We start from the raw sequence: 27,816 nt of genomic DNA on the forward strand, positions 1-27,816 counted from the left end.
GTGGAATCTCCATCCCTAGAAGTTTTTACATCTCGGCTTGACAAAGCCCTGGCTGGGATGATTTAGTTGGAATTGGTCCTGCTTTGGGCAGGGGGCTGTACTCGACCTCTTGAGGTTTCTTCCAGCCATATGGTTCTATGTAATAACCTATCTACTTTCCCTTAGCTGGACTGAATCCGAACATGAATGTAAACAGCATGGACATTACTGGTGGTTTGTCAGTGAAGGATACTTCTCAGTCTCAGTCTCGCCTTCCTCAGTGGACACACCCCAACTCAATGGATAATCTATCGAGTGCTGCTTCTTCACTTGACCAGAACTCTAGCAAGCATGGTATGTCACATCTATGTTTATCAGTTCGTACTTTTAGGATATGATGGTCAGATTGGCAAAGCAACCGAATTTCCAGGTATTCCCTACTGTAAAAGCTGATAAAAATACCCTTTCAGATTACAAACTGTTAGTTTAATACTGTTAAAGAACTTTTGGCATAGGCTGTTCAGCAATACATGAAACCTTCCATCACAGCTTCATTTTAAAATGTTTTTGATTTGGTGAATGTAGTTCAGAAAAATTAGTGAATAGCATCAAATAGACACAGCCTTAATGTGGAAAGGATTATGCAAACATCCCTCACTACTCTGCCACTGTACCGCAATCACTAATGCTTTTAACTTTCTCCCCCAGTTCTATCTCCCAAATTTTGAGTTCTAAATCCCCAGCTCTGCTCAGAATTGTGCTCTATTAAGATAACTGTATCCTACTTCTTTGTCATTATCAACTGAAATAATTTCACTTCAATGGAAGCTGTTAACCTGCAAATATTTTTACTGCCCACATTAAACTGTTTTGTAATTCCTATTTGGATTTATCCATTTGAGCTTGTTTTTGACAGCAATCTTCTCTGACTTGCTGTTAGCTAACTTTACAGTTTGATGTACTCTTCAGATTCAGTTCCTGGGAATGCCAAGGAAGACTTTCTTGACCTGTGTTAATCTTGTGTGCTTGTTTTCTTACTGTGTGTATATTTTAATTGTATTAATTTTAACATTCAAAACGTTTTAAGGAAAAGATAAATTACAAAATACAGAGATGAAAGGAGCAGCCAAAGAATGAGTGCTGCCTCCTAAATAATTTTTTTTTCCTTCAATCATTTCAGGTGCTATTCCTGGAGGTCTAAGTATTGGTCCTCCAGGAAAGTCCTCCATTGATGACTCTTATGGACGGTACGATCTGATCCAAAACAGTGATTCACCAGCCAGTCCGCCTGTAGCTGTTCCTCACAGCTGGTCACGTGCCAAAACTGATAGTGATAAAATCTCCAATGGTTCTAGCATTAACTGGCCGCCAGGTAACAAAACACAAAAACATTACCTTAAAAATACTGATGTCACTGAATCAAAGTGCATGTGTTATTGGCTGAATCAGTGTCTTGTGTGGGAGCTTAAAGCAAAATATGATAATTTTGCAGACTCTTGCTTTTACTATTTTAAAATAGAATTTCACCCTGGTGTGCCGTGGAAAGGATTGCAGAATATTGACCCTGAAAATGACCCAGATGTCACTCCTGGAAGTGTTCCGACGGGGCCTACAATTAATACCACCATACAAGATGTTAATCGCTATCTTCTCAAGAGTGGAGGTAGAACAAAAGTCAAACACTTTGCACCTCTGTACTCACTTTGTTTCCCTTCTTTCTAAGCATTTTAAGTAACTCATTCCTATGTTGTGTGTTTAGTATATTTTTGTTTGGTAGAGAATTCTCTGTACTACTTACATGCAGACAAAAAGTGGATCTAATAGCATTCATACTCTTCTGCTTTTTGCCCACTAAGTAAGAATTTGGAGATTCCTGGTTTCTTATTGAACATTTACTGCTTTTTGTACTGGTGAAAACTTTCAGGCTTACATACAAGTCTGCATGTTTTCCAGGAAATCTACTTACTATATTTAGATATGAAAGCTGCTGGCTTTTGCTCTCCATAAAGCACAGCTTTTTTTCCCTACTTGGTACAGGAGTGAAGTCATAATGCCAAAATGAGGACATCACAATTCTTTCAATGGCAACAAATTGATATAATGAAAACATGATTTGTGACTTCACTACCTAATCAAGCAGAAAGAGAAAATGGATTTGTATGGCCCTAAAATCAGCCAGTGGAAGATTGGGAAACATTTTTGTATATAAATGTTCTCTTCACCTTCCTTCCCTTTACCCCCTCCCATAAATTTTACACCGGAATGAAGAGGGATCCTCCCTAAAATACTAAGTCAGTGGACTTTAGTACATCTCAACAAGGGTCCGTAGCTTCAGAAAATGGACCAGACTAAAGGTAGCGTATTTGTTTTGTGGTAATGCTGTGCCCTAATAAAAAAAAAAAAGCGGTCTAGTAGAATAGTTATAACGTGCAGAGCAGAATTACAACCTGTAAGGACTTTAAAATAAGTGAGATGATATAGTCCCGTGGTCCCCAACATGGTGCCCGCGGGCACCATGGCACCCGCGGGGGCATTCGTGTGCGCCCGCCACGTGCTCGGGGCTGGCCTGGCCCTGGGCACGTGGCGCATGCACAGTGCCAGAGCCGGCTCCAGGCGCATAGTGAGCGCCGGCCCCGGGGGCACGGAGCTTGGGGGGGGAGGGAGCGCCGGCCCCGGGCGCGCGGCGCTTGGGGGGGGCGCCGGCCCCAGGCGCTTGGAGGAGGGGGGGCGCCGGCCCCGGCCCCCAGCGCTTGGAGGAGGGGGGGGCGCCGGCCCCGGGCGCACGGAGCTTGAGGGGGAGGGGGCGCCGGCCCCGGGCGCGCGGCACTTGGAGGTGGCCCCGGGCACTTGGAGGAGGGGCGGGGGGCGCCGGCCCCGGGCGCGGCTATGGAGGGGGCGCACGGCTATGGGGGGCCCCGCCCCCGTCCCCACCCCCTGGCGCCCGGCGGGCGAACGGCCACGCCCCCTGGCGCCCGGCAACCTCCACAGGTTGGGGACCACTGATATAGTCACTTATGTGGTGTTTGCGTAGATTTTGAATCATAATGATCATTGAAGTAAGTTTTCTATTCTGACCAATGGAACTTGAAGCTTTGTCAGGCTGTGAAATTTGAAAGGAGTGAGAGATGGTAGATTCTTATTGCATTAAGAAATGTTGAATTGTATCATTTATCAGCTGGAAAGCTGTCCAAGAGTAGTCTCTGTTCAAGCTAAAATATGAGTTATTTGTGTGCATGAAAAATACTGAATTAACCCTTTAATGACTTGGTGTTTTTAAAGGAGAATTTAAAATATATTATTTTTACACTGCTCATCAGGGAGTCTTAAAGAAATTATTTAGCTACAGTTGAGATTCTGATGCATCCAATATTTTATTTGTGTTGTGTCAATATTAGATACTGATAGCACTGAAGATATTGTCTACTTTATACATTTATATATAACAATTCATGGCTCTGCATCATGCGGGTCTCTGTGTAGTTAGAAATTGTACCCTTTACGTAATTAGTGTATAAAGAAATTTACTACTTCAGGTGCTGGACTCTGAGTGCATTCCACACATGGGTATGCATACATGTCATGCATCTGAGTCCAGACATTCTTCAGAACAGTGACCATTGACTCTCACATACACAGTGATTTCTTTTGTGCTCCTGACTGAGAGTATAAGGATGATGTGGATAAATGACTCTTACTTTTTCATGGCTAGGTCAGTGCCTAAATCTGTAAAGTAAACTTGTAAATAGTTTTTATATCTATAAAATTAGTACATGATAAGTCCCCCCAGGCCAGTTTTTGAGACCAACTTCCCTGGTCCAGGGACTATGCCCAGAGTCTAAAGATTCAAGAGTTGTGTCTGTTGCCCTCGTTTCTTCTCCACTAGTGACAAGCATCAATGGTGCTGGTACAGCTCAGTAGAAGCATGTATATAAGCAAAGTGTAATATATGTTGATCTTTTCTGCCCAGAATTAGGCAACAAGAGTTCCACGTTAAGTTTCTGATGAAGGAGGCTGAGGCCCCACTCTTCCCCTTTCCTACCATATATTGTCCTCAGCCAGTTAGCAGCAGCCCTCTAAGCATGAGGTATGGAGCCTTTACCACTGAATCCCAAAGACTCCTCCCACAAGGCTCCCCCCATGAGAGTAAGAGACACTCTCATGGACACAAGGACAGATCCCCTCAGAAGACTGTTTATAAGAAACCTGTTTCTTCCCTGAGTTCATCAAGACCTAGCAAGACATCCCAAATAGAACCCATGAAACTAGCTGTGAAAAAGACCCACAGGTTGGAGGGCAAGGTGCGGAAAGAGATGATTCCAGCAGTGACAATGGAACAAAAGCAAAAAGACAGATACTCACCAGTCCCTTCCATGAGTGTGGTATGGGCCCCTCATTGGTACTGCCTCATTATCCAAAGATTGACCAGAGGCCACAGACCGGCATCCCAACTAGAACTCCCTGGACTCCAGACTGTATGGAGACCTTCATAAACCCAGAGGATATATTATTCCCTTTCCTGCAGTCTCCACTCCTCTTGGACCCTGTCTTCCCTATAAAAAGTGAAAACTAGGTCGAATTACAAAGTCCAAATACCGCAAGTACGTAGGGGTAAAATTTGAAAGGCCAAAGCACAGAACAAGTTCAGACTAGCTAGAGACAAAAGATAACAAGAAAACATTCTACAAATATATTAGAGGCAAGAGGAAGACCAAGAACAGGGTAGGCCATTTACTAAATGAAGAGAGAAGACAACAGAAACTGTGGATATGGCAGAGGTGCTAAATTACTTCTTTGCTTTGGTTTTCACCAAGAAGGCTGGTGGTGGTTAGATGTCTAGCTTAATGAATGGCAGTGAAAATAGGGTACATTCAGAAGCTAAAATGGGAAAAGAATAAGTTAAAAATTACTTAGAAGTTAGATATCTTCAGGTCACCAGGGCCTTATGAAATACATCTTAGAATAGTCTGCAGAAGCAAAGATTGAGGGGGGATTTGATAGCAGCCTTCAACTTCCTGAAGGGAGGTTCCAAAGAGGATGGAGAAAGGCTGTTCTCAGTAGTGACAGATGGCAAAACAAGGAACAGTGGTCTCAAGTTGTGGTGGGAGAGGTCCAGGTTAGATATTAGGAAAAACTATTTCACTAGGAGGGTAGTGAAGCACTGGAATGGGTTACCTAGGGAAGTAGTGAAGTCTCCATCCCTAAAGGTGTTTAAGTCTCGGCTTGACAAAGCCCTGGCCGGGTTGGTTTAGTTGGGATTGGTCCTACCTAGAGCAGGGGGCTGGACTTGATGACCTTCTGAGGTCTCTTCCAGCACTATGGTTCTATGATTCTATGACTGAGGAGATATCTGAGTTGTTATCTTTGAATGGAATCCAAAAGAGATTCCAGAAAACTGGAAATTGGCGCATATAATACCCATCTATAAAAAGAAACGTAAGGACAGCCCAAGGAATTAGACTAGTCATGCTATAAGGACATAACAAGTAGGATTCTGCAGGGATCAGTTTGTATCCAGTTCTTTTCAATATCTTTGTCAACCATTTAGATCAGGCATGTCCAAAGTCCGGCCCGTGTTCCGATATAATATGGCCCCTGCTTCCTCCCCCTCTCCTGGCTCCCCGGCGCTCTTTTGAACTGGCGCGCCCAGCGCGCCGCTTCCGGCCGTGCCACCGCCGCCCATGGCCTCCGCGGTCCTAGAGCCTGCCCTGTAGGGCACGTCCGCAGCCCCGCTCCCCCGCTCGGCTGCGGGTTCGCCCTGCTCCTGGGCCGCCGTGAGGCCGGCGTGCCCTGCGCTCTCCGCCCGCCTCCGACCCTGCGGGCCCTCCGCCTTGGGGCTGAGAGTGCGGGGACGGCCCTCACGCATGTTCACTTCTTCAAATCTGGCCCTCTTTGAAAAAAGTTTGGACACCCCTGATTTAGATAATGACATAGAGTACACTTAGAAAGTTTCCAGATGACACCAAACTAGCAGGGGGTTGCAAGTGTTTTCAAGGATAGGTTTATAATTCAGAATTATTTAAACAGAGAAATAGTCTGAAGTAAGTAAGATGCAAAATACTCTATTGAGGAAGCAACAATCAGTTTCACACTAGGGCTGTGTCTACATTGGCATCCCTTTCTGGAAAAGGGATGCTAATGAGACACATCGCAATTGCAAATCCGCGGGAGATTTAAATATCCCCCGCGGCATTTGCATTTACATGGCTGCCACTTTTTTCCGGCTTGGGGATAAGCCGGAGAAAAGCACCAGTCTAGACGTGATTCTCCGGAAAATAAACCCTTTTCCGGAGGTCACCTACTTGAAAGTAGGAATAAAAGATCCTCCGGAAAAGGGTTTATTTTCCGGAGAATCACGTCTAGACTGGCGCTTTTCTCCGGCTTATCCCCAAGCCGGAAAAAAGTGGCAGCCATGTAAATGCAAATGCCGCGGGGGATATTTAAATCCCCCGTGGATTTGCAATTGCGATGTGTCTCATTAGCATCCCTTTTCCAGAAAGGGATGCCAATGTAGACACAGCCATACAGAATGAGAGAATAATGCAAAAAGAGATCTAGAGGTCATAGTGGACCACAAGCTACAAATGAGTCAACAGTGAGACACTGTAACAAAAAAGCAAACATTATTCTGAGATGTATTAACAGGAGTGTTGAGACACCAGAAGTTGTAGGAAAAAGAAAGAGCCTGAAGCATGGGCTTGGTACTTGAACCAAAGTAAGCAAAAGTTATGCTTTAGACTGGCTGGGTACATCTATGCTGGCCCCTTTTCCGAAGGGGACATGCTAATTTTACAGGTCGTAATAGGGAAATCCGCGGGGGATTTAAATATCCTCCGCAGCATTTAAATAAAAATGTCCGCCGCTTTTTTCTGGCTTTTAGAAAAGCCGGAAAAGAGCGTCTACACTGGCCCCGATCCTACGGAAAAAAGCCCTTTTCCGGAGGATCTCTTATTCCTACTTTGAAGTAGTTGAAGGCTAGCCACTTAATTCGAACTAGTTGAAGGCTAGCCCTTCCCAGGTTGCCCTGGTGGCCACTTGGGGCCAAACCAGGAAAACTCTTCTCCCCCCCCCCCCCCCCCCAGCCCCAGAGCCCTTAAAGGGAACGGTTACCCACGGTGCCCATGCCAGTTGCAAGCCTGCCAGCATCCAGCCAGCAGACCCTGCACCTGGCACGGGATGAGCCAGCCACCTGCCGCCACCCAGCTCTCCACCTCTTCCCAGGACCAGGCTGGCAGCTCCCAGGAGCCTGCCCGGGGCTGCAGAAGGCAGGCACCCACCTGGTCTAATGCAGAGATCGTGGACCTCATCGAGGTTTGGGGGGGAGGCCTCCAATGTCCATGATCTTCGCACTAGGCACAGGAACACAGCCGTCTACAGTCACATGGTCACAAGATTAAAGAACTGCAGAAGACCTACTCCAGGGCCTCCCAGCCAGGGGCCGACCCGGAGGCATGCCCTCATTACGAGGCCCTGGACCGCTTCCTGGAGGCTCACCTAGTCCATGCCCCCCCCCCCCCCGGTGGTGATCGACCCTGGGGCAGAGGGCCCTGTCCCTGACACAGAGGAGGAGGATCCCGAGAGCCAGGAACCTGCCCAGGACCCAGGACCCTCGAGGCATCCCACGGAGCACATTGGCTATGTCGTCCGAGGCCGGGAAGAGCTCCACATGTGAGTGCCATCATGCTCCCCTTATGTGTGTGGGGGTGGGGGTGGAGAGGGAGCCCAGGGACCGTGCGCCTGGGCCTTGCCCACCATGGAGCAGCAGCTGGGTGTCATGCAGGGGCTCTGGCCTGTTCCCCACACGCCGACCTTGCCTTGCAGAGGGGGGCTGGGTTTCACCCACGGTGTCCCCAGGGAGAACTGACCACTATTCTTGTTTCATCACAGCCGCAGCACCTGAGATTGCAAGGCGCATCACCCCGCCTGCAAGAGCCATCCGCACCTGGGCCAGCAGGTGCACCCGCAACCTGGAGGACTATCAGCGGCGGCACCTTAGGCTACTGGAGCACCAGCTCCTCACCTAGGACCACTGGGTCAAGAAGGACCTGCGGCTGCGGCAACAGAGCTTGGAGGCACTAGAGGAGCAGGGCTGTGCCCTCAGAGGTCACCTCCAGACCCTGGTGGACAGGTTCCTGCCTCCTCCTGCTCCAGCCCCTGCAGCTGCCCCAGCTCTCGCTCCTCCTCCCATCCCTGCTCCCCCTCCTGTTTCCTCCGCACTCCCTATCCCTCCTGCCCCACCCTCCACACCCATTCCCCCCCAATGCTCCCACACCCACTGTGCTGCAAGACAGGAGAGCCAGCAGGACCCCCAACCCTGAGCTTTCCCTTCCCTTCCCTTCCTCCCTTTCCTCCCCCTTCCAGCTCCCTCCTCCCAGGTTTCCTTCTCCCCTCTTCCACCCTCATTCCTCCTTCCCCCCACCCCAGTTATGTAAAATAAAGAGAGTTTGTTTGTTTTTAGCAAAACAGGTATGTTTATTTTGCATTAGGGAGGGGAAAGGGAAAGGAAGTGAGGGTGCAAGAAGGCCCCAGTGGGGCATGCAGGGAGAGTTCAGTCCTCCTCCACAGGGAAACTCTCCTGCAGGGCTTCCCGGATCTGGACGGCCCCCTGCTGGGCCTCCTGGATAGTGTCGGTGCAGGGCTGTGCGTAGTGGCCAGCCATGCGGTCAGCCTCAGCCATCCAGGCTGGTAGGAAAGTCTCCCCCTTTCGCTCACATAAATTGTGCAGCACACAACATGCTGCCACCGTGGGAGGAATATTGTGCTCGGCAAGGTCGAGGCAGGTGAGGAGGCAGCAGCATCGGGCTTTCAGTCAGCCAAAGTCCCCCTCGACCACGATGCGGGCCCTAGTGAGCCTAGCATTGAAGGCCTGCCGGGAGGGGTTGAGGTGTCCTGTGTAGGGCTTCATTAGCCAGAGTTTTAGGGGGTAGGCTGCATCCCCCACCAGGCAGACGGGCATGTGCATGTCCCCGACCTTGATGTGGTGGTTGGGGAAGAAGGTCCCGGCGTGCAGCTTCTGGCACATGGAGGAGTTGTGAAACACCCTGGCGTCATATGCCTTGCCATTAATGTCCGTGAACTGGCCCCGGTGGTCAGACACGGCCTGCAGAATGACAGAGTAGTACCCCTTGCGGTTGATATACTGGGAGGCCTGGTGTTCTGGGGCATGGATGTGCGTCCCGTCGATAGCCCCCCCCCGTAGTTGGGAAAGCCGAGGGCACCCAAACCCCTGGATGACCGCATCTGGGTCAGTGAGGTGGACCACCTTGCAGAGTAGCACCCAGTTGATGGCCTTGACCACCTGCAGAGGGACACACCAAATCGCAAATCACTGGGGTGCCCGGGTGGCTGAGAGTGTTCGTTCCCTGACACTGCCCCGCGCCCCACACCCAGAAGCAACCCCCGTGGGCGGTGTGTAGTACGGCCGGGACAGACCGACCCTTCCGGTGCGGGGCACTTTTGCCTTTTCCCCCCGCCCCGTTTTCCCTGGGGCGGCCCATCCCCTCCTTGCAGCCCGCCCTCCCACCTCAGCCCAGTGGCCGGTGAGTGCCGTACTTGCATGAGCACTGCTCCAACGGTGGATTTCCCCACGCCGAACTGGTTCCCGATGGATTGGTAACTGTCTGGCGTAGAGAGCTTCCACAGGGCGATGCCCACACACTTCTGGAGTGGGAAGGCGGGCCTCATGCTGCCACCTCATGCGAGTGTCCCGTCGCCACATAGCAGGGGTGAGCCACTAGCAGAGCTCGAGGAAGATGTCCTCCTTTATCCTGAAGTTCTGGGTCCACTGTTGGTCTCCCCGGTGCTCCAGGACAATGCGGTCCCACCAGTCACTGCTGGTGTCCAGACGCCAGATGCGGCGGGGCACGCTGGCATCCGTGCGCTGCTGCAGCTACTCCACGGCCCCCAGGGAGGCCAGGCGGAGAGTCGGGGCTGACGTGCACCAGATGGTGCCACGCAGCTTCCACCCATTTCTGGCAGGCTTGCAGCAGCAAGTCCAAAAACTGGAGCAGAATGCCCAGGGTGAGCTCTGGCTCCATGGTGCCAACTGCGGCAGCATCCCCAATGGGAACCACCGACACAGGCAGGCAGAGAGGAAAACGCTTTTCTGTCCCTCGGCGAGGTAGACAAGCAAGCGAGAAAGCTGAGAACTGGCTGTCCAGGGGAGTCCCTTTAAGCACAAGCCTCAGATAGCCTCAGACAGTAGCCACACAAAGCAACTACTGACCTGATGCCCTGCCAGAACCTGTTTCAGCTGCCCTTAAATGCGCCCCTGCGTCCAATCAGTGTGGACGTGCTATTTCGAATTAGCTTATTTCGAATTAACAAATTCGAAATAAGTTAGTTCGAATTAGCGCTGTAGTGTAGACATATCCTGAGTCTGTGGACTTTGGAGGCTCATAATAGCATCAGTCTATTATGCTAGCTACCTGTGCAGAGCTGACATGACATACTGAGGAAGCCTACAAAAATGCACACACAATGTTTATCATCACTGACGGAGCAGGAGAACAGACAGAATCGCACACCAGTGCATCCTAAATGTATTGCATCTCTGTGCTGAACTACTACAGAAGTAATTCTGCTCTATTTTGTGATGCTTGGGCCTCATTTGGAGTACTGTGTCCAGTTCTGAGCACCACATTTCACGTAAGATGTGTAGAAATAGGAGAAAGTTCAGAAAAGAGAAACAAAAAGTAATTAAAGGTCTAGAAAACTTGACCTATGAGGGAAGATTAAAAGAATTAGGTTTGTTTAGCTAGAAAAAAAAGGAAGGAGAGGGGAAATAACAGCTTTAAAGTACCTAAAAGGTTGTTACAAGAGGGAAGGAGAAAAATTATTCTTCTTAACCTCTGATAATAGGACAAGAAGTAATGGGCTTAAGTTGTAGCAAGGGAGGTTTAAGTTAGACATTAGAAAAAGCTTCCTAACTGTCAGCGTGGTTAAACAGTGGAATAAATTACCTAGGGAGGTTGTGGAATCTCCATTAGAGTTTTAAGGGCAAGTTAGACAAATATCTGTCAGGGATGGTATTGATGGTGCTTGGTCCTGCCATAAGTGCAGGGGACTGGACTTGATGCTCTCTCAAGGTTCCTTCAAGTTCTGTGATTCTACCCAAAGTCTAATGAGTAATTACGTCCCCTATGCAGAAGTGCTTCCATATCGATGGTGCTACCAAACCTGATGGAATCAGAGAAGATAGAGGCGCAAATATCTCCAAGAAGGCACAGGAGTCCCAACAGGCTATACCAGCATTCTGGATGCGAACTATCCAGGGAGCACTAGTACAGATGTTCTTAGTTACCACAGAGAGTGACCTCCTAGCCTTATTGGGGTTGTTGGGATCCCTGTGACAGATACCTGGACCACTCTCTCTGGTGTCATATTTTTCTTCCACTTCTCACCAATTGACTCTGCCATTGTATGAAAAGGAAAAGCTAGAAATAGTTCCAATTATACCATGAAACCTCTTGGAGAAACACTGCTCTATTCCAACATTTTCTAGTCAAAGGTGTCTCCAAGATATGGTAAATGCCAGAAATACACTTGAATCACTTTAATCGGCAACCTGGGAAACAGGCACCCACTCCTGTGGGCAAATGTGGCTCTGTGCCACTCCCACGTATCACCCCTCTGCCACTATGAGGGTATGTCTACACTACCACCCTAGTTCGAACTAGGGTGGTATTGTAGGCAACCGGAGTTACAAATGAAGCCTGGGATTTGGGCGGCACTTACTAGGTAGTTCGGACTAGGCTTCCTAGTCCGAACTACCGTTACTCCTTGTTTCACGTGACTAGGCTACCTAGTCCGTGCCGCATGTAGCCGCGCAGCACGGAGTCCGCACTAGCGGACATTTAAAAATGGCGGCGCCCGGCTTTATGTAAATGAAGCCTGGGAAATTCAAATCCCGGGCTTCATTTGCAACTCCGGTTGCCTACATTACCACCCTAGTTCGAACTAGGGTGGTAGTGTAGACATACCCTGAGAGTGGTGTGGAAAAGCTGCAGGGGAAATGTATGAAATTCCTATGCTTCATGCAGGTTTGACCCTAGGTGGGTGCAGTGCCTAGGGCAAGTCACCCTTAACATTTTTTTATACAGGTGAAATCTGGTTATAATGAACTTATAGGTCAGCTGTTGGCTGCAGGTTAAGTATTGATAATGCATGGCTATATAATTATAATGTTATATTGTAGCTCTTTTTTATTATAATGAAGTTCATATAATTTAAAAAATCATCAGTGATCACAATCAGTGTCACACTGCTTACATTCTGAAATCCCGTCTTTCTGGACTTCCTTGCAGCAAATTCTATCAAATCACGGTAATCCATGTTTGATGCTGCTTCTCAATGGACAGAATAGCAAGTCTACCCAGCCTGTCTTGAGAGACAGTTGGCTGTAGGTAGTTTTTAATTTTTAATTTTGAGTAACTTTTCTCCCTTGAAGCCAAAGTGACTAGGATTGTCAACAAAATCCTCTATTGCTGTGTTTAGGAAGGCACTGTCAGTACTTGTTCCCACAGGGATGAATTCTCATAACACCCGAAGCTATGTTGTCTCTTTGTCTCTGCCTACTACTGGTAATTATTGTATGCTAACTGGGAGCTGTAGGTGTGTTGGGGTGCACTGGAGCCTGGAGGAGCAGCAATGTGCAGGCGTGAGAAGTGCAGGGTCTGGAGGTACAGTGGAAGAGCTGGTGATGCTATGTCTTCCTCACCTGAACCCCCAATCTTTCTCCCCTCCCCTCACCCCACACCAGTCTCCCTCTAATTTCCCTGGAATGTGGCTGCCATGTCCCTGGAATGTTTTTATATCTCTATTATGGTCCATTTTGTTTTATTCTTAGTTTTGAGCTAACTGCTATAAGATTTTGAACAATATATTTTGACCTCCTTCATCTAAAGCTGAGGTTCATTAAACTTCTATTAAATGTAGAATGTCAGTCAATCATACGTGAGTCAGTAAAATAAGAATACAAAATTGATACTATGAAAAGTGCTCCAGTTGTGGGTTATATTAAACAATTTATATGAAACAGGTTTAAAGTAGTTAGCCTGAAGGGTAGTAGCAGTATTCGGTTATTTTTGAAATCTTCTTGAATGTACAGTGTAACCCTTGGGAATCACCACTAACATTCTCCGCTCCAGTCTGAAATTGCACCTTTCTCTAAGCTATGCTCTACTTCGCTAAGTACTTTGTTAGTCATCCATGTGTAAAATACATATTGGGACCTGCATTCAAAGAAGCAGTGGAGATTGCTTACTATAATTGGAAATTTTGAGATGTGTGGTCTTTATCTGTTTTGCACTACCCATTCACCTTCATTTTGAATCCTGTTGGATTGTGGTGAGAGGGAAATGGAGAGGGAACTCTATCAGAGACAGCAGTATGGCCGGGGGAGGGGAGCAGACGCTTTTGCGCCAAAACTTGCTGCTTCTCTACACTGGCCACGAGTTCTTGCGCAAGTACACTAACATTCTAATGTATGAAATCAGTGCTTCTTGCACAAGAACTATGATGCTCCAGCTCAGGAATAAGCCCGCTTGCACAACTGTTCTTGCACAAGAGGCCAGTGTAGACAGGCAACATGAATTTCTTGCGCAAGAAAGCCCTATGGTTAAAATGACCATCAGAGCTTTCTTGCGCAAGAGAGCGTCTACACTGGCATGGATGCTCTTGCGCAAAGGCACATGCCAGTATAGACACTCTCCTGGAAGAGTTTTGCACAAGAACTTTTTCACAAAAGAGTTCTTGCACAAAATCATGCCAGTGTAGATGTAGTCTTGAAGTTTACTTGTTCTGTTTATTTCCTCTGAGGCGCCTAGCATTAACCACTGTCAGGATATTGGGCTAGATGGACCTTTGGTCTGATCCAGTATGACAATTCTTACATTTTTATGACCGCTTGGAAGTAGTGGCCATAGTATAAATAATTGTAACTTCCCTGTGGTGGGAAAAACACCACAACACTGCCTCATTTAATTTCAGAAAGGAAAACTACACAGAAATGAGATTAGTTAAACAGACATTAAAAGGTACAGTGCCAAAAGTGAAATCCCTACAAGCTGCATGGAAAATGTTCAAAGATACCATAATATAAGCTAAACATAAATGTATACCCCAAATTTAAAAACCTAGTAAGAGAACCAAGTGCCACCATGGTTTAATAAACAACTAAAAGAAACAGTGAAAGATAAAAAGGTATAATTTAAAAAGTGGAAATTAAATCCTAGTGGGGAAAATAGAAAGGAGCATAAAATCTGTCAAATGAACTGTAAGGCTATATCTAGACTGCCCTGTCTTGCACAAAAAAATGCAAATGAGGTGAAGCATGGAATATTGCCACACCTCATTTGCATAATTAATCAGGCTCCGTTTTTGCACAAAAACCCCCTCTTGTGCAAGAGCCATTCTTCCTCTTTTTTCAGTAAGAATTGCTCTTGCTCAAGAGGAGGGTTTTGCTCAAAAAGGAGCTATGTAGACGCTCCTTGCGCAAAAATGGACCCTCATTAATTATGCAAATGAGGCACAGCAATATTCCACACTTTGCCTCATTTGCATATTTTTTGCGCAGGAGGGGGTAGCCTAGACATAGCCTAAAAGTATAATTAGGAAAGGAAAGGAAGAACAGGAAAAAGGAATTTGAAGAACAGATAGTCAAAAAGTAATAGCAATTTTTTAAAGTACATCAGAAGCAGAAACCTGCTAAACAACCATTGGGGCACTAGGTGATCAAGATGCTAAAGGAGCACTCAAAAATGATAAAAGTCAGTGTGGATAAACTAAGTCTTCATGGCTGAGAACATGAGGGAGATTCCTAAACCTAAGCTATTCTTTTTAGGTGACATCTGAAGGACTGTCCCAAACTGAGGAGTCATTAGAGGAGGTTTTGGAGCAAATTGATAAACAGTAATAAGTCACCAGGACCAGATGGCATTTGCCCAAGAGTTCTGAAAGAACTCAAATGTGAAATTTCAGAACTACTAACTGTAACCTATCTTTTAAATCATCTTTTGTACCAAATGACAGGAGGATAGCTATTGTGATGTCAATTTTTTAAAAGGGTTCTAGAAGTGATCCTGGCAATTACAGACCAGTAATGCTAACTTTAGTACCAGGCAAATTGGTTGAAACTGTAGTAAAGAACATAATTGTCAGATACATAGATGAACATAATTTTTTGAGGAAAAGTCAACATGGTTTCTGTAAAGGGAAATAATGCCTCACCAATCTATTAGAATTCTTTGAAGTTGATCAACAAGCACATGAACAATGGGGATCCAGCAGATATAGTGTACTTTAGTTTTCTAGAAAGCCTTTTACAAGGTCCCTCATCAAAGGCTCTTAAACAAAGTAAGCTGTCAAAGACTAAAAGGGAAGGTCCTCTCATGGACTGATAACTAGTTAAGATAGAAAACAAAGGGTAGGAATAAATGGTCAATTTTGAGAATGGAGAAACGTAACTAGTGATGTCCCACAGGGGTCTGTAATGGGACCGGTCTTATTCCGCATATTCATAAATGATCTCAAGAAAGGGGTAAACAGTGAGATGGTAAAATTTGTATATGATACAAAGCTTCTCAAGATAGTTAAGTTCAAAGCAGACTGAAAAGCTTCAAAAGGGTCTCACGAAATTAGGTGACTGCAACAAAAAGTCAGATGAACTTTAATGTTTAATGTAATGCATATTGGAAAACATAATCCTAACTACACGTATAAAATGATGGGGACTAAATTAAATGTTACCAGTCAAGAGAGATCTTGGAGTCATTGTGGATAGTTCTCTGAAAGCATCCACTCAATGTGCAACAGCAATCAAAAAAGCAAAAATGTTAGGAATCATTAAGTAAGGGATATAAAATAAGGCGCAGACTGTCTTATTAACTCTATATAAATCTATGTTACACCCACTGCATGCAGATGTGGTTGCCTTATCTCAGAAAAGGTACCTTGTCCTTTTCTGAACTTTTTTCAATGCCAACAGATACGATTAGGGGCGTGGCATGGCTCTCATATGATGATAGATTAATAAGACTGGGACTTTTCAGCTTGGAAAAGAAATGACATGGTGGGATTTGATAGAGATCTATAAAATCATGACTGGTTTGGGGAAAATGAATAAAGAAGAGTTATTTACTACTTTGCATAACACAGGAACTAGGGGACACCAAATTAAATTAATAGGTAGTAGATTTAAAATAAACAAAAGAAATACTTCATACAATTCACAGTCAACATGTAGAATTCCTTGCCAGAGGATGTTGTCAAAGCCTAAACTAGAACAGGCTTAAAAAAGGAAGATGGGTCCATCATTGGCTATTAGCCAGGATGCACAGGATTGCTGTCCAGAGGTTGGGAATGGGCAATAGGGGATGGATCACTTGATGATTACCCATTCTGTTCATTTCTTCTGGGGCACCTGGCATTGGCCAATGTCAGAAGACAGGATACTGGGCTAGATGGACCTTTGGTCTGACCTAGCATGGCCGTTCTTACATTCTTATGAAATATCAGTTGCCCATTACCATTAGGCAGTTTGAGATATCCTAGAATTAGAGATTTCTGGCGTCTACCTTCCTGCCATCAAGAGGGGAGTTTGGGACCCATCAAACTGCAACAAGGTCAAAGGTTGAAGTCCAGTGTTTATTTGAAAATTTCCAGTGATGAAGAATCTATCACAATTCTTGGTAAGTTGTTACACATAGTATTCTTTAAGGGTGGGCTCTGGAACCACTTCATCTTAAGTTTCATCCAGATACTAAGTTGCAGTTTGGACAGAACTAAGCAAATCAGTAAGTTCCCTAGATTGTAGCATCCAGGGGAAAAAGCTGAAGTTCCCTTTAGTTTCTCCTTTTTCCTGTCCCAAATGGTGCCTGTGGTAGTTTGGGTGCATATCGCTGTTTATTCACACCCATGCCCTGTACTTTTACCTGCTGCCTATCTTCTGGGGGTAAACAGACATGGCTGTCTGAACCCTCCTTCTGTCTTGATGTTTAATCCTCCCTCTTTGGTCTTTCCCACCAACCTCCCACTCCCCTTAGTGATGCCACTTCCCTTGCTTTCCAGCAAGCTTCTTCATCCACGATAGATGGGCTTGCCTCCCTTTCAAACCTTGCCCTCCGTACAGTGATGTCTGAGAGGAAGCTTCCTAGCAGCAGGGCTCTCAGATGTTCTAAAAAATTTCACCAGTTAATCAGTTCTTTTGATGTGTAGTTGATCCTAACCCTCACTTTCTTATTTTTTAAAAAAAATGGAAGCTTTATGTTTACACCAGTACTTCAGTCATCTATGATTGGGGAGCTATACTGACAAACAGGAAGAAGAAGATTTGACCAATAACTGTGGTGTAACCAGAAATACTCACTTCCCACCACCATTCTTCTCCTATGTCTTCATTTTAGATTCTGAAAACCTAGAAGGAACTGAGGGACAATTATGGCTAAGGATCCCTTACATGCTTTCAGCTCTTGAAGGTTCAGTTCTGCACAAACGTATTGTGCAACTCCCACTGCTTTCGAGAGGGTTTGACTCAATGGCAAGAGAGCATGTGTCTAGATAGTGTTCATGTGTACTGACAATATACTGTGAGAGCCTCAGTTACTGATAAGTAATCTTTAGTCAGTATTCTTAGTTTACATTCTACTTTGTATAAGGCAGGAGTGGAGAACCTTTTTGGTGTCAGGGGCCACTGACTCTCAGAAAAATCAGTCAGGGGCTGCACACAAGTGAGAAGCAAACACAAAAACAAACAAATCCTCACTGACGTGGCCCCCAACTGAGTAGGAGAAAGGCACTCTCCACATTCTCCTCATACGCCAGAGCTTAGGGGGTCCCAGGCTAGTTGATTTTGTATGCTCCAGTCCTGGTGTGAGGTGGTAGAAGGGTTTGAGCGCCAACATGGCTTCTCAATGCTGGGAGGATTGCGGGGGGCCTGAGCCTCAGACTAAAAGGGATGCAAATTAAACACATTGCAATTGCAAATGAAGCGGGGATTTTATGTTTTGCATAAACATGGCTGCCGCTTTTTTCCGGCTTAAAAAAAGGAATAAGGGATCTTTCGGAAAAGGCTTTATTTTCCGAAAGATCCCCGTCTAGACTGGCACTTTTTTCCGGCAAAGCCCCGGGCCAGAAAAAAGCGGCAGCCATGTTTATGCAAATGAAGCGGGGGGGATTTAAATCCCCGCTTCATTTGCAATTGCGATGTGTTTAATTTGCATCCCTTTTACGGAAAAGGGATGCAGTCTAGACACAGCCACGGTAAAAGTTTCAAAACAGAACTTTTATCTGTTTTACAGATCTCTTTCATTTGCATAGCATAGGTCCTAAACATTCCCCAGAGAAAGTATATAAGCCTGAGTGAATGCCCTTCACTCTTCTTTCCAGTGTCAGTAAATATTATATCAATATAGGAGAGCATGACTATTTCTAGCTGACTCAGATTTGTTTAGCATCTTAAAGCTGTACATATTTTTATACTTTTACTTACTGGCCATGTCTTTGATTTATTTATAGAGATATTTGCAGTATGCCCCATTTTGCTGTGTTTACTAGCTTGAGTTGTTAGGATGATAATATATATACTACAATGGTAGTGTTTGTTTTTATTTGATTTCATATTAAATAAACATGTTAAGCCTTGCTCCTTGTTAATTATCCCTTGTTTAAATATATTGTCTTCCATTAAAATATATATTTATGCTTAGGTTTTTTGTTTGTAGTGGGACACACTGCATATTCACATACAACCTCAGTATTGGTGGTGCGCACAAGAAATTTCAACCCATCTAAAAGAAAATGCAGTCCGCCCAAGGATGGAAAATGTTAGGTGTCCCACTCAGTGTTCCCTCTAGCCACCTTATGTTTCCCATCTGGAAGGTCCCTCAGGCCTCAATCTGGATTTCTCCTTTATAAGTATTATACAGGCACCACCATACTAGATATCACCAGAGAGATCTGGGGGGAGGAACCCAGTGCAGAGAAAAATATAATCCTGCATGTTCTGCAGATGCAGGAACAGATAGCCCAGGTCATCCAGTCATATGGGAACATCTGGAAAAGGCACAAGAGACCCAAAGAAACCATTACAACTGCCAAGCAAAGGTTTAACAGTTCCAACCAGGGGATTGAGTGATGGCATTAATACTCACAGCAGAAAGCAAACTTGTGGCCTAATGCCAAGGGCCCTATCAGGTCATTGAATATGTGGGGGAAGTTAAGGTATGGCAACCAGAATGTGTTTTCAATTAAAGCAGGCCATTAAGATAACAATAAGGCCCTACCATGTCCCAGCAGAAAAACAGGTGTTGGAACTAGGAGTCATTGAGGGGTCTCACAATGAATGGTCCAGCCCAATTGAGTTAATGCCTTCTAGGTGGTACCACTAGGTTCTCTAATGACGTCCGGCTGCTGATCAGAGTATCCCAATTTGATGCCTACCCCATATTGATGAGTTAGTTGACCACCTGAGCAGTGCCCGTTTTCTAACCACACTCAATTTAACAAAGGGATCCCGTTGGCCAGGAAGGTAAAGGAAAAATTCTGTTTTCTACACCCAGGGGACTATTCTAGTATACCATTCTTCCTTTCAGACTGCCTGGGGCATCTTCCAACATCTCATGGACAAACTCCTGCACCCCCATACCACTGCATACCTGGATGACATAATTATCCATTCTTTGAGAGATGCCCCTATGAGTGCTCCACATTAAGTTGTTGCACCATGGCCGAGCCCTTTCTCCAGAGTCATCAGAACAGTGTCCCTGGGGATGCACATGCGCGCACCCCAAGCCACGCACTCCTACTGTTCAGGCATCACGCATGCACAAACCTCCTTCCCTCTCCCCGCCCCCCAGTTCCTTCTCTGCCTCCTCCAGTCAAAGACAGAGCATGGCATTTTCCCCACCTTGTTCTGCATTTTAGATAAATAAACCCAGTTCTTCTTCAGGTTAGTCCCCGTGGGTGCTCCACGTCTGGTCATGGGCTGGTCCCGGTGCCACGAATCGGAGCTTGCCAGAGCTGTATTTGGCCGGACCGTGCGTGCGCGAGCCAGTTTCGCGCCTTTCATGTGCCATGAACGGTACGGCGCCCGCCAGTTTCTTCTAATCCGCCCCTGGTCATGGACGGAGCTCCTTTAATCTCAGGTTTCCGGAGTGAAAGTTCAAGTCAAATATTTACTTCGTTACCCTTTCGGTTCATTAAGTAGCTCTTTAATTGTAGTTGGTTATTTCTCACAGTTATCTGCTGTTCATACGTTAGCTGAAGGTCTCAGCTGTTCTTGCTGTGCAGCTCCCAGCACCGCGGTTCAAAAAAAAAAAAAAGAAAGAGACAGTATAATGATAAGAAAAGAAACACTTACTGTTTGTATGTAGTTACTTTGTTTCATTCTAAGTCGTCTTTGTTGTTACAACCCCGAGTTCATTAACTTCTTTAAAAAAAAAAAGGAGAACATAACTAAAATAACTATATACAGCAATCCACAAACAAGAGAGAAAGGGGCTAAAGGAGAATGGAGAAACAAGCGCAAACTCCTCTGTCAGCCGACATGCCGAGCTCCCCCGGTTTTAAAAAATGTACTATGTGCAGGGACACAATGCCTGTCTCTGATGGATACTCCGCTTGTGTCCATTGCCTTGGGGAGGCTCATATTCCCCAGAAATGCAGCCACTGTGCTAAACTGAAAACAGGAGCCCGCAAGGAGCGGGAAAGATGGCTTAAAGAGATCCTTTATGACAAGGCTCTCCTACCTCCCAGCGCTCCAGGCTCCTCAGCATCGAACCCAACGGCAGGAAAGCGGAGGGCTCCCTCCCTGGCTATGGCTTCCCCCAAGAGGAAGAAAGCCTCTCCTGCTCGTTCCCTGAAAATTGCCCTGAGCAGCTCAACTTCAAAGACAGCAGGGGCGACCACTTCAAAGAAACAAGCCAGCACTTCCCAGCCCTGGCTGCGTTCAGCACCGCAGACAACAGGAGGGCTCCTTAAAGAGACAGCCACCCCTGCACCGCAGGTGCCGGGCTCTGCAACTCTGGCAGCCTCCTCTGCTCATAAGGAGCTGTCCTCAGCACCTACGGCACCCAGCACTGAACAAATGACAGCTCAAGCACAGCCCTCTGAGCCTCTACCCTTGCAGTCTGCAAGCTCTGAGCAGCTGCCAGCAGCCTCTAGTAATGCAGTGCCAAGAACTGACACTCATACAATCTCTCTCTCTCCCTCTCCGGGATTCTCCCCAGAGCCATCGCCTTACCCCTCCACATCTTCACATCACGCAGCAGCGCGCAAGGAACACTGTAGGCGAAGTTTATCGTCTCGCCACCACTACTGTAGGGAACGTAGCTGCTCTCATTATAGATACTCCAGATCCCCATCCCCACCAAGGCAATTCCCTGTCTCACTCACCACACACCATCTACTATGTCAGACATAGCAGCTCAGGATCCTCCAGACATTCATCACCAGTAGCTACTGATCGACATCCCGGGCGCTACCATAGGTCCTACTACTATGACTCACCCCGTCATAGCTGCTCACGATCTCATCACAGATCACCATGCTCCTGTCGATCGATCAGCCCACGCTCAGTGCATTCTCAACCTCAGAACCAATCTCCACGCTGACCTATGTTACCACCATGCTTTCTAGCCACTCACACACAACAGTCAGACCTGGAGGAGGGACAACTCTCAGAAACAGAACCAGACATGTCTCCTAGCACCCGCTCATCTGCACTCTCGACAGGAGAAGCGGAAACCTTGGCCAAGACACCACCCCCTGACAATCTCAAAGAATTCCAAGACCTATTCAAACGGGTGGCACAATCTCAGGAGGTACAGCTCACGGAGGCTGAAGTGAAACAGCATAAGCTTTTTAAAAACTTACACCCTAAATATCAGCGGAAGATTGCTCTCCCAATAGACAAGGCTATCATGGAGGTAGCTGAGGAGATCTGGCAGACGCCAACATCCATACCACCTACCAATAAAAAAGCTGATAAGTATTTCATTCCCTCCAAAGGCTTAGACTTTCTTTTCAATCATCCACAGCCCAATTCCTTGATAGTGGATGCTGTCTGCCACAAAGATAAGATGCCTCATTTCAAAAGTTCCCTTCTGGACAAGAACTCCAAAAAATTGGACTTATTTGGCCAGAAAATCTATTCTTCCACTACTTTATTCCTCCGAATCGCCAGTTACGCAGCCCTCTTGTCAAACCACAACTTCGATAACTACTCTGAGCTTCCAGAGTTGATGCAACACCTTGCCGATGGCAAGAGACCCCTCTTAAGAGCTGTTGTCCAGGAGAGATACACCGCATGTAGAACATCTCTTCAAATTGCCACTGATGTAGCAGACATGGCAGCGCGAGCCATGATGACAGGCATTGCCATGCGGAGAGCTTCCTGGCTGCTATCAGCGGGAGCCCCTAGAGAACGGCAGTCCAAGGTTGAAGAGTTGCCCTTCAACTGACAAATCTGTTTGCCGCCACTACGGATGAAATTCTCCATTCTGGAAAGGACTCTCGTACAATCCTCCGAACCCTGAGCATGTATACCCCTCTGTTGAAGCGCAAACTATGCTACCCCTTCCAAAGGAGGTACGATTATTCATCTTACAAGCAACATCAGCACGGACCTGACCAGGAGAGATTCAGACCGCGTCTGCAGCACAAACGCAAGCAACAGAATCGGACATCGGCTCGACCTGCGTCTAAGCAGCAGGTTTAACTCCTGTGTCAAGTTATCAAACAAGTTTCCTGTGGTCATCACACACAAGCCTACCATCAGCCTCTTCCACCATCGGCTGACCATACCGTCATCAATGGGCCAACATGTTATGTACTCTACAACAAAGACTACCTGAAACGATTACAGCACATTCCGCCAGGGCGATGTCCTCCACTAACGCCTTCCTCAGCAATGTCCCTCTACAGGATATATGTAATGCCGCAACCTGGTCCTCGGACCATACTTTTGCACAACATTATGCTCTCTCTTCCTCAATTGCATCTTCCATGGCAGTAGGACAGGCAGTACTGTCCACAGTGACTAACATGGGGCTCCAAACCCACCTCCTTGGGTTGACAACTGCTGTGTAGTCACCCAGAGTGGAGCACCCACGGGGACCTCTCGAAGGAGAAGAAAGAGTTACTCACCGTAGGTGCTCCACTACCCTTCCTCCTTCCCTGGCTTGGAGCCCTTGTTTCTGACTGGTACAGAAGGAACGGATTCCAGTGACACAGGGGGGCGCTCTGGCACATGCACAGCGTGGTGGAAACAGCTAGAAAGATCTCCGGTCGCCAGTGCGAGGATGCGCCAGCACCCAGAGTGGAGCACCCCCGGGGACACATCTCGAAGAAGCACCGTTACTGCACAAGGTGAGTAACTCTGTCTTTCATCACGAGTGGGTGATCCGTTCGGATGTCCTCCTGACTCTCTTCCGCTGCTGGGGCCATCCAATGATAGATCTTTTCGCCACTTGGGCCAACAGAAAATGCACAGCATACTGCTCCAGAGCAGGTTCAGGTGCACATTCTCTGGGAGACGCCTTTCTCTTTCACTGGGCGACATCACTGTTATATGCATTCCTCCTTGTAGTGCTCATTCCCAGAGAACTCGAGAAGATCCTCATGGACAAGGTGAGGGTCATACTCATAGCTCCGACCTGGCCCAGGCAGCCATGGTACTCAACTCTCCTGCAGCTGTCCATGCACCCACCATACCGCTTCCACCATCTACTGGACCTCCTGTCGCAGTAGAACGGCGCTCTTCTCCACCCAAAGCTGGACACTCTACACATAGCCTGGATGATAGATGGTTCAGCGTGTCCGAGAATCTTTGCTCGGACCAGGTGAAACACATACATCTACATAGCAGGAAAGACTCCAAGGAAAACCTACCTGTCCAAATGGTCTAGGTTCACATGTTGGTGTGCTCCAAAGGGTCTAAACCCTCTTCTCTCACCACAGCATGTCCTGCTGGACTATATCCTTCCGTTGCAGGCCTCAGGGCTCTCAATATCATACTCAAAGAGTCCACGTGGCCGCAATCTCAACCTTTCACGGGCCGGTGGACGGGAGATCATTTTTTCCCACCCCATGATGTCAAGATTTCTTAGAGGCCTCACTATCCTTAACCCACCTCACAGGCCTCCGCCACCCACATAGAACCTGGATCTTGTGTTAGATGTCCTGACACGCCCCCCCCCCCCCCTTCGAACCCTTAGCAACGATACCCTGGCTTATGCTCGCAATGAAAATACTCTTCCTCCTGGCCATAACGTCAGTGCATAGGGGCAGTGAGCTGGCAGCACTAATGGCATCGCCCCCCTATACAGTCTTTAGTAAGGACGCTGTAACACTGAGATCTCATCCAGCCTTCCTTCTGAAGGTCTGCACAGAATTTCATATTAATAACCCAATTGTTTTGCCATGCTTCTACCCAAAGCCTCACACCTCTCAGTGGGACGCTCTCCTGCATACTCTAGATGTCTGTCGGTCACTGCATTCTATAGAAATAGAACCCACGATATCCGGAAAACAGATTGCCTTATCGTTTCGACGTCAGGATGCTTTAAAGGCCAACCCCTCTTGGCCCAGTGTATTTTGAAACTTGTCATCTCTTGTATTACCACCTCTTATGCCATTTGTGGAAAGCCGCTCCTATCACAGCCAAGAGCCCACTCTACATGAGCAGTGGCTACGTCAGTAGCGTTTGTTAGAGGAGTGGCTCTACGTGACATCTGCCGGGCAACCACCTGGTCCTCCAATACCACATTCTCAAGACACTATGCAATAGTGCAGCACCTGACTTCTAATTCAGCGGTGGCTCTAGCAGTACTCCCTACTCACCAAAATCGTGATTCTGCAGCCCACGTCTAACTCAGATTACTGCTACGTAGTCACCAGACATGGAACACCCACGGGGACTACCCCAAAGAAGAAAAAGAAGTTACCTCCGTGCAGTAACGATGGTTCTTCGAGATGTGTCCCCGTAGGTGCTCCACGACCCGCCCTCCTCCCCGCTACGGAATCTCGTCTGTTTTGTTCTATCTTGCAGATGGGTTGTTGAGAAGAAACTGGTGGGTGCCGGACCGCGCGCGGCACATGAAAGGCGCGAAACCGACTCGCGCACGCGTGGTCCGGACGAATACAGCTCTGGCAAGCTCTGATTCATGGCACCGGGACCAGCCCGACACCAGACGTGGAGCACCCACGGGGACACACCTCGAAGAACCATCGTTACTACACGGAGGTGAGTAACTTCTTTTTTTTACAGTTCTTACCTAGGGTATGTCTATACTACAAAGTTAATTCGAACTAACAGTCGTTAGTTCGAATTAACTTTGATAGGCGCTACACAGGCAAACCGCTAGCTCGAACTTAATTCGAACTAGCGGAGCGCTTAATTTGAACTAGGTAAACCTCATTCTACGAGGACTAACGCCTAGTTCGAATTAAGTAATTCAAATTAAGGGCTGTGTATCCACTTAATTCGAACTAGTGGGAGGCTAGCCCTCCCCAGCTTTCCCTGGTGGCCACTCTGGCCAACACCAGGGAAAATCTTCTGCCCCCCTCCCAGCCCCGGACCCCTTAAAGGGGCATGGGCTGGCTACAGTGCCCGTGCCAGGTGCAAGCCTGCCAGCACCCAGCCAGCAGACCCTGCACCTGGCACGGCTTGAGCCAGCCACCCGCTGCCACCCAGCCCTCCGCCTCTTCCCGGGACCAGGCTGGCGGCTCCTGGGAGCCTGCCCGGGTCCGCAAGAGGTGGGCGCCCACCTGGTCTACTGCGGACATTGTGGACCTCATCCACGACCTCCGCACTAGGCACAGGAAAGTGGCCGGCTAGGGCAGGAGAGCTGCCAGCCTGGCCACCCAGGAGCAGGTTTGCATGAAAATCAGGGTGGTCCAGTGAGAACCCCGACCCTGAGTCCTGAGCTTAGAATGTCCATACTGGGTCAGACCAAAGGTCCATCTAGCCCAGTAGCCTGTCTGCTGACAGTGGCCAACACAGGGACCCTGGAGGGGATGGACCAAAACAATGACCAAGCCATTTGTCTCGTACCATCCATCTCCAGCCTTCCACAAACAGAGGCCAGGGACACCATTTCTACCCCCTGGCTAATATCACTCCATGGATCCAGCCTCCATGAACTTATCTAACTTCTCTTTAAACTCTGTTATAGTTCTAGCCTTCACAGCCTCTTACAGCAAGGAGTTCCACAGATTGACTATTTGCTTTGTGAAGAAGAACTTTCTTTTATTAGTTGAAGCTTGCTACCCATTCATTTCATTTGGTGTCTTCTAATCCTTCTATTATTGGAACTAATGAAGAACTTTTCTTTATGCACCTCTCCACACCACTCATGCTTTTATAGACCTCTATCATATCCCCCCTCAGTCTCCTCTTTTCTAAGCTGAAAAGTCCCAGTCTCTTTAGCCTCTCTTCATATGGGACCTATTCCAAACCCCTGATCATTTTAGTTGCCCTGCCCTCTCCCACCCTCTCTCTTCCCCTCTCCCACCTCCTTTTCCCAGTCGCCCCGAGTTTTGTTCAATAAAGAGAGTTTCTATTTTTGAACACACGTGTCCTTTATTTTGTACATCAGGAAGGGGGGCTAGGGAGGGGTAAGTGGAAGGAGGTGAGGGAGGAATGGGGTACGAGCCCCCGATGGGGAGGACTGGGGTGGCTCTGCGGGCTCTTCGGGGTGGAAGCTCTCCTGCAGCCCCCGATTGACCCCTCCTCCCGGATGGCAGCCTGTGGCAAGTGCAGCTGGTCTAATGGCCGAGTGCTATGATGTGCCAAGTGTGGGCACTCAGGGCACTCCAAGCCAGGACTGCTTTGCAAGCGGGGAACCCCTGAGAACTATCTGTCCGGGGTGGGGGTCGGGTCCCTTTAAGCACAGCCCTCGGCTAGCCTGAGACAGCAGCTCCACTCTCTAAGTCCTAATCTGATGCCCTGCCGGCACTGCTTCCGGCCATCCTTAACCCTGGTTCAAGCTCCACTCAATGTGGACATGCTAGTTTGAATTAGCAAAACGCTAATTCGAACTAGTTTTTAGGTCTAGATGCACTAGTTCGAATTAAGTTAGTTCGAATTAGTGCTGTAGTGTAGACATACCCCTAGTTAGTTACTGAGTTCTGCCCTTGTTAGCTGTTTACTATTTTAACAACAACAACAAAACAGTTTTTTTTCTTCCAAATGTTTTCCTTCTTGTAGATATATAGTCATAGTCCGCACCATGCCCAGCTCCCCAGGTTTTAAGCGCTGTTCTTCATGTAAGGATCCTATTTGTGTGTCGGACAGACACGTATAATGTATTCACTACCTTGGCGAGGTACATGTCTCACAGAAATGCCCTCACTGCACTAAACTGGAAGTGAGAGCATGGTGTGGCAGAGACCTATGCCTCAAGCTGATTTTACTTGAAAAATCACTAAAACCATCCTCAGATCCAGACTACCAGTTCAATAAGCCACAGACGTAAAAGTACAAAAAAATCTTCAAAGAAACATACCTTCTTGCTACCTCAGGAGGCTCTGGCACCTAAATGCTTGTCTCCATTGCATATGGTGCCAAGAGTGACTGGGTCTGAGTACTTATGATGCACCGGACGTGTCCAGAACCCCCGGCACTGCCATGATAGAGAGTCATGCAAAATCCCACTTCGAGGCCACAGGCTTTAAGTTGCCTGCTTCAAGTGCCACCACAACTACCAGCACCAGCGTTACCTTGCCAGCAACTACCAGTGCTGACACAACTTTGCCAGTACTGCAACTACCTCCAGTGCCGACTTCCAGCACCACTATAGGCATCACCATGGTACCGACTGTTTACCCTGTCTGTTCAGTGCC

General features: G+C 47.3%; 1 protein-coding gene across 7 annotated transcripts in view; it reads left to right on the forward strand.

Moving 5' to 3' along the window:
* TNRC6C (trinucleotide repeat containing adaptor 6C) overlaps nucleotides 1-27,816 on the forward strand; it is a 344,243-nt gene that overhangs the window by 275,386 nt on the left and 41,041 nt on the right. For all 7 annotated transcript variants that reach the window (XM_075903558.1, XM_014573581.3, XM_075903557.1 and 4 more), the window contains 3 exons: nucleotides 166-333; nucleotides 1,160-1,351; nucleotides 1,499-1,642. In XM_075903558.1, coding sequence (XP_075759673.1) covers nucleotides 166-333; nucleotides 1,160-1,351; nucleotides 1,499-1,642 — 504 coding nt within the window. The remainder of the gene's footprint in view (nucleotides 1-165; nucleotides 334-1,159; nucleotides 1,352-1,498; nucleotides 1,643-27,816) is intronic.

The sequence above is a fragment of the Pelodiscus sinensis genome, chromosome 20 (genome assembly GCF_049634645.1).
Source record: "Pelodiscus sinensis isolate JC-2024 chromosome 20, ASM4963464v1, whole genome shotgun sequence".
Classification (NCBI taxonomy): domain Eukaryota; kingdom Metazoa; phylum Chordata; order Testudines; family Trionychidae; genus Pelodiscus; species Pelodiscus sinensis.